At 41.5% G+C, this 16,214-nt stretch overlaps 1 protein-coding gene across 1 annotated transcript in view; it reads right to left on the bottom strand.

The window, feature by feature from the left end:
* Positions 1-16,214, bottom strand: part of LOC139766191 (pre-rRNA 2'-O-ribose RNA methyltransferase FTSJ3-like) — a 295,857-nt gene that overhangs the window by 216,257 nt on the left and 63,386 nt on the right. Inside the window, exon 2 of the mRNA XM_071694463.1 lies at positions 10,205-10,336. Coding sequence (XP_071550564.1) covers positions 10,205-10,336 — 132 coding nt within the window. The remainder of the gene's footprint in view (positions 1-10,204; positions 10,337-16,214) is intronic.

Below are 16,214 nucleotides of genomic sequence, written 5' to 3'. Positions count from 1 at the left end.
AAAAAGAGCGTGGTTGAGAGAGCAGAAGAGGGTGTTTTGAAGTGGTTTGGGCACATGGAGAGAATGAGTGAGGAAAGATTGACCATGAGGATATATGTGTCGGAGGTGGAGGGAACGAGGAGAAGAGGGAGACCAAATTGGAGGTGGAAAGATGGAGTGAAAAAGATTTTGTGTGATCGGGGCCTGAACATGCAGGAGGGTGAAAGGAGGGCAAGAAATAGAGTGAATTGGAGTCATGTGGTATACAGGGGTTGACGTGCTGTCAGTGGATTGAAGCAAGGCATGTGAAGCGTCTGGGGTAAACCATGGAAAGCTGTGTAGGTATGTATATTTGCGTGTGTGGACGTGTGTATGTACATGTGTATGGGGGGGGGGTTGGGCCATTTCTTTCGTCTGTTTCCTTGCGCTACCTCGCAAACGCGGGAGACAGCGACAAAGTATAAAAAAAAAAAAAAAAAAAAAAAAAAAAAAAAAAAAAAAAAAATATATATATATATATATATATATATATATATATATATATATCATACTTTGTCGATGTCTCCCGCGTTTGCGAGGTAGCGCAAGGAAACAGACAAAAGAAATGGCCTAATCCCCCCCCCCCCATACACATGCATATACATACGTCCACGCACGCAAATATACATACCTACACAGCTTTCCATGGTTTACCCCAGACGCTTCACATGCCTTGATTCAATCCACTGACATCACGTCAACCCCAGTATACCACATCGCTCCAATTCACTCTATTCCTTGCCCTCCTTTCACCCTCCTGCATGTTCAGGCCCCGATCACACAAAATCTTTTTCACTCCATCTTTCCACCTCCAATTTGGTCTCCCTCTTCTCCTCGTTCCCTCCACCTCCGACACATATATCCTCTTGGTCAATCTTTCCTCACTCATTCTCTCCATGTGCCCAAACCACTTCAAAACACCCTCTTCTGCTCTCTCAACCACGCTCTTTTTATTTCCACACATCTCTCTTACCCTTACGTTACTCACTCGATCAAACCACCTCACACCACACATTGTCCTCAAACATCTCATTTCCAGCACATCCATCCTCTTGCGCACAACTCTATCCATAGCCCATGCCTCGCAACCATACAACATTGTTGGAACTACTATTCCTTCAAACATACCCATTTTTGCTTTCCGAGATAATGTTCTTGACTTCCACACATTTTTCAAGGCCCCCAGGATTTTCGCCCCCTGCCCCACCCTGTGATCCACTTCCGCTTCAATGGTTCCATCCGCTGCCAGATCCACTCCCAGATATCTAAAACACTTCACTTCCTCCAGTTTTTCTCCATTCAAACTTGACTTGACCCTCAACCCTACTGTACCTAATAACCTTGCTCTTATTCACATTTACTCTTAACTTTCTTCTTCCACACACTTTACCAAACTCAGTCACCAGCTTCTGCAGTTTCTCACATGAATCAGCCACCAGCGCTGTATCATCAGCTAACAACAACTGACTCGCTTCCCAAGCTCTCTCATCCCCAACAGACTTCATACTTGCCCCTCTTTCCAAAACTCTTGCATTTACCTCCCTAACAACCCCATCCATAAACAAATTAAACAACCATGGACACATCACACACCCCTGCCACAAACCTACATTCACTGAGAACCAATCACTTTCCTCTCTTCCTACACATACACATGCCTTACATCCTCGATAAAAACTTTTCACTGCTTCTAACAACTTTCCTCCTACACCATATATTCTTAATACCTTCCACAGAGCATCTCTATCAACTCTATCATATGCCTTCTCCAGATCCATAAATGCTACATACAAATCCATTTGCTTTTCTAAGTATTTCTCACATACATTCTTCAAAGCAAACACCTGATCCACACATCCTCTACCACTTCTGAAACCACACTGCTCTTCCCCAATCTGATGCTCTGTACATGCCTTCACCCTCTCAATCAATACCCTCCCATATAATTTACCAGGAATACTCAACAAACTTATACCTCTGTAATTTGAGCACTCACTCTTATCCCCTTTGCCTTTGTACAATGGCACTATGCACGCATTCCGCCAATCCTCAGGCACCTCACCATGAGTCATACATACATTAAATAACCTTACCAACCAGTCAACAATACAGTCACCCCCTTTTTTAATAAATTCCACTGCAATACCATCCAAACCAGCTGCCTTGCCAGCTTTCATCTTCCGCAAAGCTTTCACTACCTCTTCTCTGTTTACCAAATCATTTTCCCTAACCCTCTCACTTTGCACACCACCTCGACCAAAACACCCTATATCTGCCACTCTATCATCAAACACATTCAACAAACCTTCAAAATACTCACTCCATCTCCTTCTCACATCACCACTACTTGTTTTCACCTCCCCATTTGCGCCCTTCACTGAAGTTCCCATTTGCTCCCTTGTCTTACGCACTTTATTTACCTCCTTCCAGAACATCTTTTTATTCTCCCTAAAATTTAATGATACTCTCTCACCCCAACTCTCATTTGCCCTTTTTTTTCACCTCTTGCACCTTTCTCTTGACCTCCTGTCTCTTTCTTTTATACATCTCCCACTCAATTGCATTTTTTCCCTGCAAAAATCATCCAAATGCCTCTCTCTTCTCTTTCACTAATACTCTTACTTCTTCATCCCACCACTCACTACCCTTTCTAATCAACGCACCACCCACTCTTCTCATGCCACAAGCATCTTTTGGGCAATCCATCACCCTCCCCCTCCACCCTCATGTGTGCGAGGTAGCGCTAGGAAAAGACAACAAAGGCCCCATTCGTTCAAACTCAGTCTCTAGCTGTCATGTAATAATGCACCAAAACCACAGGTCCCTTTCCACATCCAGACCCCACAGAACTTAGCATGGTTTACCCCAGGCGTTTCACATGCCCTGGTTCAATCCATTGACAGCATATTGACCCCGGTATACCACATCGTTCCAATTCACTCTATTCCTTGCACGCCTTTCACCCTCCTGCATATTCAGGCCCAGATCACTCAAAATCTTTTTCACTCCATCTTTCCACCTCCAATTTGGTCTCCCACTTCTCCTCGTTCCCTCCATCTCTGACACACATATCCTCTTGGTCAATCTTTCCTCACTCATTCTCTCCATGCAACCAAACCATTTCAAAACACCCTCTTCTGCTCTCTCAAGCACACTTTTTATTACCACACATCTCTCTTACCCTTACTTTACTTACTCGATCAAACCACCTCACACCACATATTGTCCTCAAACATTCAATTTCCAGCACATCCACCCTCCTGCGCACAACTCTATCCATAGCCCACGCCTCGCAACCATACAACATTGTTGGAACCACTATTCCTTCAAACATACCCATTTTTGCTTTCCAAAATAATGTTCTCGACTTCCGCACATTCTTCAAGGCTCCCAGAATTTTCGCCCCCTCCCCCACCCTATGATTCACTTCCGCTTCCATGGTTCCATCTGCTGCCAAATCCACTCCCAGATATCTAAAACACTTCAATTCCTCCAGTTTTTCTCCATTTAAACTTACCTCCCAATTGACTTGACCCTCAACCCTACTGTACCTAATTAACCTTGCTCTTATTCACATTTACTCTCAACTTTCTTCTTTCACACACTTTACCAAACTCAGTCACCAGCTTCTGCAGTTTCTCACATGAATCAGCCATCAGCACTGTATCATCAGCGAACAACAACTGACTCACTTCCCAAGCTCTCTCATCCACAACAGACTTCATACTTGCCCCTCTTTCCAAAACTCTTGCATTTACCTTCCTAACAACCACATCCATAAACAAATCAAACAACCATGGAGACATCACACACCCCTGCCGCAAACCTACATTCACTGAGAACCAATCACTTTCCTCTCTTCCTACACGTACACATGCCTTACATCCTCGATAAAAACTTTTCACTGCTTCTAACAACTTGCCTCCCACATCATATATTCTTAATACCTTCCACAGAGCATCTCTATCAACTCTATCATATGCCTTCTCCAGATTCATAAATGCTACATACAAATCCATTTGCTTTTCTAGGTATTTCTCACATACATTCTTCAAAGCAAACACCTGATCCACACATCCTCTACCACTTCTGAAACCACACTGCTCTTCCCCAATATGATGCTCTGTACATGCCTTCACCCTCTCAATGAATGCTCTCCCATATAATTTACCAGGAATACTCAACAAACTTATACTTCTGTAATTTGAGCACTCACCTTTGTCCCCTTTGCCTTTGTACAATGGCACTATGCAAGCATTCCGCCAATCCTCAGACACCTCACCATGAATGATACATACATTAAATAATCTTACCAACCAGTCAACAATACAGTCACCCCCTTTCTTAAAAAATTCCACTGCAATACCATGCAAACCCTCTGCCTTGCCAGCTTTCATCTTCTGCAAAGCTTTTACTACCTCTTCTCTGGTTACCAAATCATTTTCCCTAACCCTCTCACTTTGCACATCACTTTGACCAAAACACCCTATATCTGCCACTCTATCATCAAACACATTCAACAAACTTTCAAAATACTCTCTCCATCTTCTCACATCACCACTACTTGTTATCACCTCCCCATTAGCCCCCTTCACTAAAGTTCCCATTTTTTCCCTTGTCTTACACACTTTATTTACCTCTTTCCAAAACATCTTTTTATTCTCCCTAAAATTTAATGATACTCTCTCACCCCAACTCTCATTTGCCCTCTTTTTCACCTCTTGCACCCTTCTCTTGACCTCCTGTCTCTTTCTTTTATACATCTCCCACTCATTTGCATTATTTCACTGCAAAAATCGTCCAAATGCCTCTCTCTTCTCTTTCACTAATGATTTTACTTCTTCATCCCACCACTCACTATCCTTTCTAATCTGCCCACCTCCCACACTTCTCATGCCACAAGCATCTTTTGTGCAACGCATCACTGCTTCCCTAAATACATCCCATTCCTCCCCCACTCCCCTTACCTCCTTTATTCTCACCTTTTTCCATTCTGTACTCAGTCTCTCCTGGTACTTCCTCACACAAGTCTCCTTCCCAAGCTCACTTACTCTCACCACTCTCTTCACCCCAACATTCTTCTTTTCTGAAAACCTCTACAAATCTTCACCTTCGCGTCCACAAGATAATGATCAGACATCCCTCCAGTTGCATCTCTCAGCATTATTAACATCTAAAGGTCTCTCTTTCGCGTGCCTGTCAATTAACACGTAATCCAATAACGCTCTCTGGCCATCTCTCCTACTTACATACGTATACTTATGTATATCTTGCTTTTTAAACCAAGTATTCCCAATCACCAGTCCTTTTTCAGCACATAAATCTACAAGCTCTTCACTGTTTCCATTTACAACACTAAACACCCCATGTATACCAATTATTCCCTCAACTGCCACATTACTCACCTTTGCATTCAAATCACCCATCACTGTAACCTGGTCTTGTGCATCAAAACCACTAACACACTCACTCAGCTGCTCCCACAACACTTGCCTCTCATGATCTTTCTTCTCATGCCCAGGTGCATATGCACCAATAATCACCCATCTCTCTCCATCCACTTTCAGTTTTACCCATATCAATCTAGAGTTTACTTTCTTATACTCTGTCACATACTCCCACCACTCCTGTTTCAGAAGTAGCGCTACTCCTTCCCTTGCTCTTGTCCTCTCACTAACCCTTGACTTTACTCCCAAAACATTCCCAAACCACTCTTCCCCTTTACTTTTGAGCTTCGTTTCACTCCGAGCCAAAACATCCAGGTACCTTTCCTCAAACATACTACCTATCTCTCCTTTTTTCTCATCCTGGTTACATCCACACACATTTAGACACCCCAATCTGAGCCTTCGAGGAGGATGAACACTCTCCGCGTAACTCCTTCTGTTTCCCCTTTTAGAAAGTTAAAATACAAGGAGGGGAGGGTTTCTAGCCCCCCGCTCCCGTCCCCTTTAGTCGCCTTCTATGACACATGAGGAATGCGTGGGAAGTATTCTTTCTCCCTTATCCCCAGGGATAAACAAGTCATTTAGTAAATGTATTAATAAGGATGCAGTCCTTCACTTCATTTGGATCTTCCCTAAAAATCTTTCTAACACTTCTTCATAACAAATCCAATTAAAAAAATCTTCTAATAACATAAAACAATCATCTGACATTATCAAATACATAAAAAGAAGTAATATTAGGTTTTCAATAGATTGCTCACATTAATGTAGGATGAAATGGAAGATAATTCCTTACATCACATTAAAATACCAAAACATATCCAGCAATTTCATGTCTAACATCCATCTTTTGATATTCTTCTGCATATGCAAACAACTTTAGTTCATGAGTTATGTTAAGAAGATACTGAAAAGAACAGCGTACAAAAAACATGGATACCACAAATTACCATCGCATTTATAGATAGTAATTTGAAAGTCATGCTTGTTTCCCTGCTCCCTAGGTTTGCTAGCCCTTCCTAAAAGACCTATTCCCTTCATCATTTTTGGTAAGAACCTAGTCAAGCCTCCAGAAGAAATCTGTGTAGAAATAATAAATGAGAGAAACAGATGACTGTATCATTCACCAAGCATAATGCAAACATTCTGAAGTGGTTTCTAGGCCAAGCCTCCCTGTGATTGCTTGCATTCATGTGCTAGATAGCACTTCCACCTATACTACACATTTTCACTATTATTATTTTCCTTGAGGTATCTATGGAAGCAGAGCTGACATATTCAAGAAAAGCATGTGACATGTGTAAGGTGGGAGGTAAGCAAGTGAGAGAGGGGTAGCGAGTGGTGGGATGACAAAATAAAGTTCCTAATGAAAGAGAAAAGAGGTATATGGGCAGTACTTACAGGAAATGAGTGCAAAATATTGGGAGATCTTCAAAAGAAAGTAGCAGGAAGTCAAGAGGAAGGTGCAGGGACAATAACAAGGGCAAATGAGAGCTGGGTTGAGCAATTATCAGTAAACTTCAGGGAGAACAAGATGTTTTGAAAGGAGGTTAATAGTGTCAGAAAAACAAGAGCACAATTGGGAATATCAGAGAAAGGGGCAAACAAGGAAGTGGTACCAGATAGAGATGAGGGGAAGAGGAGATGGAGCAACTATTCTGAAGGATTATTGAATGTTTTTGATGATAAGATAGATGTAGGGTGTTTGGGTTAGAAGGGTGTGCGAAGGCAGTCACAAAAAGTGGTTTGGTGAAGACAGAAGTGGTGAAAGCCTTAAGTACGATGAAAAGTGGCAAGGTGGCCAGAGTGGATGGTAAAGTGATTGAATTTGTAAAGAACAGAGATGACTGTTTTGTTGAGTAAGGTAGTGTCCAGAATAGTTGACAATGGGAAAAATCATCACTTGAGCCCTTCCTCTGCTCCCTCTTTTAAAATGTACTGCAGGAGGGGAGGATTTCTGTACCATTGCTCCAGCTCATCTTAGTTACCTTCTATGACATGCAAGAGATACATGGGTAGTAATCTTTCTCAACTCTCCCAAGGCAGTTTTCCTCCTTAGGTCATCCAAGTCTAAGTATTTAAGGGTCACTATGTATGCAGGACCTTCAAATAAATTACAGTGCACTTATAGTGGTGGCTGTAGGGGTTCAAAGAGAACTGAATTTTTTTCCATGTCTCCTTGTTGATGAAAGGGGCCTCTCTATAGGCAACTAGTAGAATAAGTCAGGAACATCAAACAAAGGTGGAAAATCCAGCACATTAATTGCTGTTAGCCACCATTCTCTCTTTCTTTAAAAGCATATCAGTTGCTGTCAACTATCATTGAACCCCTTTGGCAGAAATCTTTAATTCCTATACTTTCTTCGGGTGGGGAAAAAATGTGTCTTCCAAGTAAAGAGAATAAAGAAAGGAAAATCATTCATATACAAAATACTAATAAAAAAATGAGACAGGTCTCAAATTTCCTTCTGGGAAACAAGGACTCGTGTATAATCGCTGTAAACAAAAGCCTTAGGCATCTTGCATCATCACCCTGCAGTCAGCATGGAAAGTAAAGGGATGGACAGTAAAAACAAATTTTTCATGGTTCAGTTCTATAAATGAAGGAAAATAACACTTACCCTTTCCACTAGTATTTTGTTGCATTCCCCTGGCACTTCAGGCAGTCCTTAAGCCTTTGAGGAACACTCATCTAGGGTGTGGAGAAGCTTGGGTGATAAAGAAGCCAAGACTTCTTTAATGGCTGCCTCAAGCTTAGGGACAGATGAAGCATCATATTCACATAAGCAGTGCTTGAAAATAGACCAGAGAGTCTCAAGTTCTCAATAAGACTGAGATCTGGACCACTACCTGGTCAAAGCACAAAAGTAGGGCACTTCACAATCTTAAAAGCACTGGATCACACTTATGGCAGTATGTTGATGGGAAGGGAACCGTTGTGCATGAAAATCTTGGCTTGGGCTTTATCAAATGGATCAGGTAAAAGCTCAGCGAATTGTTCCAAACAATTGTACCGATTCATCACAATAATCTTAGGAAGAAATACTCACTCCCTAACTCCATGATAACTGAAATGACCCCAAATCATTTGTGATGCAGGGTGCTGAGGGAGGTGTGGGTCTGACTGCACCAGCCAGCATACCCTCCCGCCACCGTTACTAGTCATGGTAAAAATAGCTTCATCCACAAACACAAAACACTCCTTCATGTTTCTAAATCCAGAACATTGTACTGTTTACAAAATTTAACTCTGTTCCCCTTCTCTTGCATCACCAGGAGTGGCTTCTTCTGGGCATGGTAGCCCTTGAATGTTCAACCCAGGTCATCATGGAGGGTTTGCTTCATACACCTCAGTGCTATGAATATATACAGACAAATGAGAGGATCTAGATGTAGAAAAACACAAGACAGAGCTGGAGTTTTACTCTCTTACGATTTGAAGCAAAGCCTTCTTCACACAGACTAACAACAAATCTCATGTTATCAGTCTACGTGAACAAGGCTTTAATAATGCCAAAGCATATCAAAGTAAAACTCTAGCTCCATCCTGTGTTCTTCTACCAACCTGATCCACACACCTCGATAATGAATCAATAGTGATGAATGAGTGGATTAGGGTGATAGAAAAACAAAGGACGGAGCCGGAGTTTATTCTGTTACATTTTGGTGTAATGCCTTGTTCAGACAGACTAACAACAAGAGGGAAGAATATCTGAACAACAAGGCAGACTAACAACAAATGGGAAGAATATCTTAATGAGACATGACCAAGGAGATGTGGATTATTTTCCTATGCTTCTCTCAGTGTGAGTGCGGAGTTACCCTTTACCTAACAATAGATCATTTCAGGGGCTGTGGAGATAGCAATTTTAGTTTCCCAAACATGCGGAGAGGAGATGGTAAAACATCCTCCCCAAGGTTCATGTACTGCTTCACCAATCTGGGTAAACTACATAAGTACAGGCCTGTCTGGGTTTCATTATCCTATATCTTAAGCATTTCTTTGAATAAGATTATTAAGTCTTCTTTAGGGGTAACTCTCAGAGGCATCTTTGGAGGCCACAACAGAGGGGTCAGCTACCAAAAACAAAGCGACTAAAAATCGCAACATGCTGCACACAAAAAACAAATTCATCCCCTCAACACTGCCGGAAGCTCACTGGTGGCCCCCAGTGATGATGTGTTGTCAAGTGTCTCCACAATGCTGTCACACAGGCAACAGAACATCTCGCATTCTAAGAAGGCACACAATATGGTTCTGGCAAAGAGTAGAGTCAATTGCCCTGTAGCACCTCTACTTTCCAAGCTATAATTTGACTGCAAGCAAGAAAGCATAAATTGAAGATCTGTATGAGGTCTCCTTTAACAGGCAACATAGATCTTGTCAAGGTCAGGTTTATGGGTTAAGGGTACTGAGATCAATGAGATTATAACAAGCCACATTCTGTACCAAGATTAAATAATTAATATTCTGTTTCTGAATATACTTACCTGCACCCTTTAAGCAATTTCCTGTAAAATCACAAAGGCGCTCAAGATGAATCACCACCAGAATGACAATTCAATGCTAACCCCATCATAATGATGTCCACTTTCATGAAATTCAACCTAGCTTTCTCCTCATAGCTTCTCTCTAATCTTCCATTACTCCCATTCACAATAACTAATTTGGACTACACTTTAAACAAACCTAACACAAAATGCTTCCACAATTCAAAACAGTAGTCCTTTCATCTTACCTTAACATTCTTCCTCCATGTCAACAATTGCCGCAGGTCCTTTCTTCCCAAAACCTTGATGTCTTTGCAGTTCTCTACAATGGCTTCTGTGGTTAGCCTATGATTCTTTATAGTATCATCATCAAATATGAACTGGAAGGGAAATAAAAAAAATGTGATAACATGTTATTCATACAAAATTAAAACTTTTATTTCTTATTGTCCTATTACTAATTTTCCCCCCTAACTCACATGGTAATATCAAGAACAAACCTCCGATGTTATGTACAATATCTAACATCATGTACAATCTCTAACATGTACAATGTTCGGAAACCAGGGCAAACTACCCACAGCCAATTCCTAAAGACTCCACTCAATGGTTTACTTTAATCATATAATGACTTCTTTTTCAGCCCAATGCTAACAAACTCCCCTAAATACCACACTGTTCCAATTCATTTTGTTTAGAACACACCTCTTGCCCTCCTTTATGTTCAAGTCTTAATGCCTTAAAGCCTCATTCACTTTATCCTTCCATATCCTTCTTGGTCTCACTCTGTCCCTTACTCACTCCACATCTGACAAGACATATACCCACCCTAATACCCTCAAAGCCTCACATCATTTCATCTCCATATCCTTCTTGGTCTCCTCCTCTCCCTTACTGCCTCTACTTCTGACACAGATCCCCCTTTGTAGGTCTTTCAGCCTATTCTCTCCACATGCCCAAACCATTACAAGAGACCATGGTTGACCCTCTCAATCACACTACTCTCATCACTGCATCATCTCTTACATTGTTACTCATTACATGACTGACAAGCCTCAAACCAATTACAATCATCATGCATTTAATTTTCAACACCTCTACCCTCTTCCTTTCTTTTGATTCAAGGTCCAAGATCTGTATCTTTACAATGCAGTCTAGACTACTATACCTTCATATATACACATCTTTGCCCTCTCTTTCCACATGTTCCCCAAAGCTCCCAGCACCTCAGGCCCCTTTTCTACACAAGGACTCACTTTAGCCCTTATGGATCCATCTGATGTAATGTCCACCCTTAGTACCAAATCACTTCACTTCCTCCATGCCCTTCCCATTAGGACCCACTTTCAAACAATCCTGTTCCACTTCCTAAACTATCCTGTCTCACCAACATTTGCTTACGTTCCCTCTCAACTTCTCTTTTCATACACACACCCAAACGTATAATCAGCTTTTGGAGTTGGCCACCAAAGCTGTGTCATCTACAAACATCAGTTCATTCACTCCCTTGCCCCCCATCTCCCATTTCCAGCATGCTACACACCAACCTCCATTCCAAGACTCTCACATTTATCTCTTCACCACCCTACCCATGCAAAGGTTAAACAGCACTAAAATCATCCAGTCTCACCAACATTTGTTCACAATCACTCTTAGCTCTCTCTTTTTAGAAACCTTCCCAAACTCTGTCACTAGCTTCTGCAGTCTACTACTAATGCTGTCTCATCTGTGAATATCATATGATTCATCTATGACCTCCTCCTCATCTCCCAGCATGCAACACACCTACCCTCACTCTAAGACTCTCACACCTACCTCTTTCACCATCTTGTACATACACAGGTCAAACATCTAACAGGTCTAACTTCACTGCAAACCACTCACTCTCCTCCCTTCAAATTGGCACATATATCAACAGATATACATGGATGAGGAATGATGGAAGAGAAGAGCGAAAGGCTTTAATTGACTATTTGGTGGTGAATGAAAGATTAAGAAAGACCGTGCTAGATGCTAGAGATGTGAAAGGATTCTTTGGAGACCCTGACCATTTCGCAGTTCTTGTGGGAATGAGGATCAGAGAAAAGAGGAGGTATGATGTAAGGAATAATGGAGAGGCAAAAGTGTTGGCAAGTGAGAAGATTAATCAGAGAAAATGCTGGGAGGAGTATGAAAGAAAGGTAACTGAAAGCTTAAATGGAAGTGCAACGAATGTAGGGATACCAGTCATGTGTGAGTGGTGCTTAAAATGTTTAGAAAAATATCATAAAAGGTTGTAAAATTAGTTGCTGGATACAAGGTCATAAGATACAGCAATACAAAGGGCAATGCATGGTGGATGGAGGAGATTAGAAATACTGTGGAAGAAAAAAAAAGGGAAATGGTAGATTTCTTGATTGGAATGTACTAGGGAAGTTCATCATAGGAGGAAGGAAGAATAAAAAAACTGTGTAAGTGGGATGTTAAGAAGCTGATAGGGGAAAGCAAAGAAAGAGTAGATGAAGATTTTGGATGCAAACTGAGTGAAAAGTTTTGGGTTAATAAGAAAGAATACTGGAAGGAGGTGAAAAAGGAAAAAAGTGGATGGGGAGAAAGAATATTTCCCATGTATTCCCTGTGTGTCATAAAAAGCGATTGGGGGGGGCTGAAAATCCTCCCCTCCCGTTTTTTAATTTTCCAAAAGAAGGAACAGAGAAATGGGCCAAGTGAGGATATTCCCTTTAAGGCTCAGTCCTCTGTTCTTAATGCTACCTTGCTAACCCAGGAAATGGTGAATATGTATGAAAAAAAAAGTGGAAATATTAATGTGAAAAGTAAGGAAGGGGAGTTATTGAATCAGAACGAGGAAGCGAAAGGAAGATGAAAAGAGAATTTTGAAGAACTGATGAATGTGAAAGAAAAGGAGGCAACAGTTGTTACATGCACAGGTAAGGAGGATGGAAGGAAGAGGATACAAGTGCATGGGCCTGTACTGAAAAAGGTGGTAAGAAGGGCAATAGTGAGGCTAAAGGTAGGAAAGGCACTTGGAGTGGATGGAGTTACGGTTGAAATGCTGAAGTAAGAAAGAGAAAGCACAACAGAGTGGATGCACCTGATGTGTAATTTTGCATGGAAATAGAAGGTTGTGCCTGAGAACTGGGTGAAAACTAACACTGTTCCTTTATTCAACAGAAAAGGTGCTAAGGATGTATGTAATATTTATGGGAGAATAAGTCTGTTAAGTATACCAAGAAAAGTATATGGAAGACTTGAATGATAGAGCAGATACAGCGATGGAAGTAAGTGAATGCAGAATAAGCACAGATCAAGGTGGTTTTAGGAAAGGTAGGGGACATGTATATCAGATTTTTGTGGTAAAAATGACCAGAGAAAGGCATTGAGTGAAAGAAGTTGTATGCAGCTTTTATGAATCTGAAGAAAGTGTATGTGGGGAAGGGGGATAAAATTCATAAACACTTTCCCTTCTCTTGTCTTTTTCCATTTCATGCTTTTCTTTATATTGCAATTAAGGCCTGGCCTTGATGTGGATTTGTGTCCAAGACTGGAGTTGGAAAAAAAAAACTTGGATGGTGTGAAAGCATTCTATAGAGGAGCAAATACATGTGCAAGAGTGGATGGAGATTTGATAAAAAGTTTCAGTATACATGTGGGTTGTGTGATGTTACCAAGACTGTTCAAAATATGTGGGATAAGAGAGAAAGAATACTTCCCACGTATTCCTTGCATGTCATAGAAGGTGATTAAAAAGGGCAGGAACAGGGGGCTGGAAATTCTCCCCTCTCATCTTACTTTTCCTAAAGAAGGAACAGGGAAGGTGGCTAATGTGGGAAATAATGAATATATGCAAAAAAAACCTATATATGCTGGGGAGAGGAGAGTGGTGAGAGTAAGTGAACTTGGAAAGGAGACTTGAGTGAGGAAGTACCAGGAAAGATTGAGTGTACAATGGCAAAAGGTGAGAGCAAATGACATAAGGGGAGTGGGTGAGGAATGGGGTGTATTTAAAGTAGCAGTGATGGGATGTGCAAAAGATGCATGTGGCATGAGAAAGGTGGGAGATAGGCCGATTAGAAAGGGTAGTGAGCGGTGGGGTGAAGAAGTAAAGTTGTTAGTGAAAGAGAAGAGAGAGGCTTTTGGATGGTACTTGCAACGAAGGAGTGCAAATGACTGGGATTGTATATAAGAAAGTGGCAGGACATCAAGAGAACCTTACAAAAGAAAATAAAAGAGGGCAAATGAGAGTTGGGGTGAGAGAATATGACTGAAGTTTAAGAGAAAAAATGTTTTGGAAGGGGGTAAATAACATGAGTAAGAAAAGAGAAAAAAATGAGAGATTCAGTGAAGAGGGCACCGGGGTAAGAAATAACAGGTAGTGATGGAGTACTTTGAAGGCTTACTGAAAATGTTTGATGATAGAGTGGCATACATAGAGTGTTTTGGTCAATGTGGCATGCAAAGAGAGAGGATCACAGGGAAGAGTTTGGTTGGGAGAGAAGATGTAGTGAAAGCTTTGGAGAAGATAAAATCCAGCAAGGAGGCAGGTGTGGATGGTATTGCAGTATAAATTCTTTAGAAAGGGGGTGACTGTGTTGTTGATTGATTGGTAAGGATATTCAATGTATGTATAGATCATTGGGAAGTGCCTGAGGATTGGCAGAATGCATACATAGTGTCATTGTACACAAGGCAAAGGGAATAAATGCGAGCGTTCACATTACAAAGGCAAAAGTTTGTCAAGTATTCCTGGGAAATTATATGGGAGGTTATTGATTGAGAGGGTGAAGGCATGTACAAAGCATCAGACTGGGGAAGAGTAGTGTGGTTTTCATAAGCAGTAGAGGATGTATGGATCGTGTATTTGCTTTGAAGAAAGAGTGTGAAAAAGGATCTGTGTGTACCATTTATGGATCTGGAGAAGGCATGTGATAGGGTTGATAAGAGATGCTTTGTGGAAGGTCTTCAGAGTAGTATATGGTGTGGTTGGTAGATCCTAGAAGCAGAGAAAAGTTTTTACCAAGGATATAAGGCATGTGCATGAGTAGGAAGAGAGGAGAGTCGTTGGTTCCCAGTGAAGGTCTGTTTGTGGAAGGGGTGTGTAATGTCTCCACGGATGTTTAATATGTTTATGGATGGGGGTGGTTAGGGAGGTAAATGCAAGAGTTTTGGAGATAAGAACAAGTATGCAGTCTGTTGGGTATGAGAGGACCCGTAAAGTGAGTCAGTTGTTGTGTGCCGATGATACACCTCTGGTGGCTGATTTGAGTGTGAAACTACAGAGGCTGGGGACTGAGTTTGGAAAAGTGTGTGAAAGGAGAAAGTTGAGATCAAATGTGAATAAGAGCAAGGTTATTAGGTTCAGTAGGGTTGAGGGACAAGTTAATTGGGACATAGTGTGAATGGAGAAAATTTGGAGGAAGTGAAGTGTTTTAGATATCTCGGAATGGACTTAGCAGCAAATAGAAGCTTAGAGGCATAAGTGAGTCACAGGGTGGTGGAGGGGGGTGAAGGTTCTGTGAGCATTGAAGAATGTGTGCAAGGAGAGAGTATTATCTCAGAGAGCAAAAAGGGGTATGTTTGAAGGAATACTAGTTCCAACAATGTTATATGGTTGCGAGGCATTGGCTATACACAAGGTTGTGCGGAGGAAGGTGGATGTGTTAGAAATGAAATGCTTGAGGACAATATGTGGAGTGAGGTGGTTTAATCGAATAAGTAATGAAAGGGTAAGAGAGATGTGTGGTGATAAAAAGAGAGCAGTTGACAGATCAAAAAAAGGGTGTGTTGAAATGGTTTGGCCATATGGAGAGAAAGAGTGAAGAAAGATTGACAAAGAGGATATATGTGTCAGAGGTGGAGGGAGCAAGGAGAAGTGGGAGACCAAATTGGAGGTGGAGGGATGGTGTGAAAAAGATTTTGAGCAATTGGGGCCTGAACATAGAAGAGGGTAAAAGGCGTGCAAGGAATAGAATGAATTGGAATGATGTGGTATACCGGGGTGGATGTGCTGTTAATGGACTGAACCAAGGCATGTGAAGCATCTGAGGTAAACCAGGGAAAGGTTTGTGGGACCTGGATGTGGATAGGGAGCTTTGGCTTCAGTGTATTACACGACAGCTAGAGGCCAAGTGTGAATGACTGTGGCCTTTTTGTATTTTCCGGGCACTACCTCGCTGAAGGGTGGGGTGGATGCTATTTTCCTATGCAGCATGGTAGTGACAGGAATGGATAAAAGCAAGCAAGTATGAATATGTACATGTG

Source organism: Panulirus ornatus, chromosome 57, assembly GCF_036320965.1.
Source record: "Panulirus ornatus isolate Po-2019 chromosome 57, ASM3632096v1, whole genome shotgun sequence".
In the NCBI taxonomy this organism is placed as follows: domain Eukaryota; kingdom Metazoa; phylum Arthropoda; class Malacostraca; order Decapoda; family Palinuridae; genus Panulirus; species Panulirus ornatus.
The sequence above is the reverse complement of the archived record's forward strand: the minus strand, read 5'-3'. Positions and strand labels throughout refer to the sequence as shown.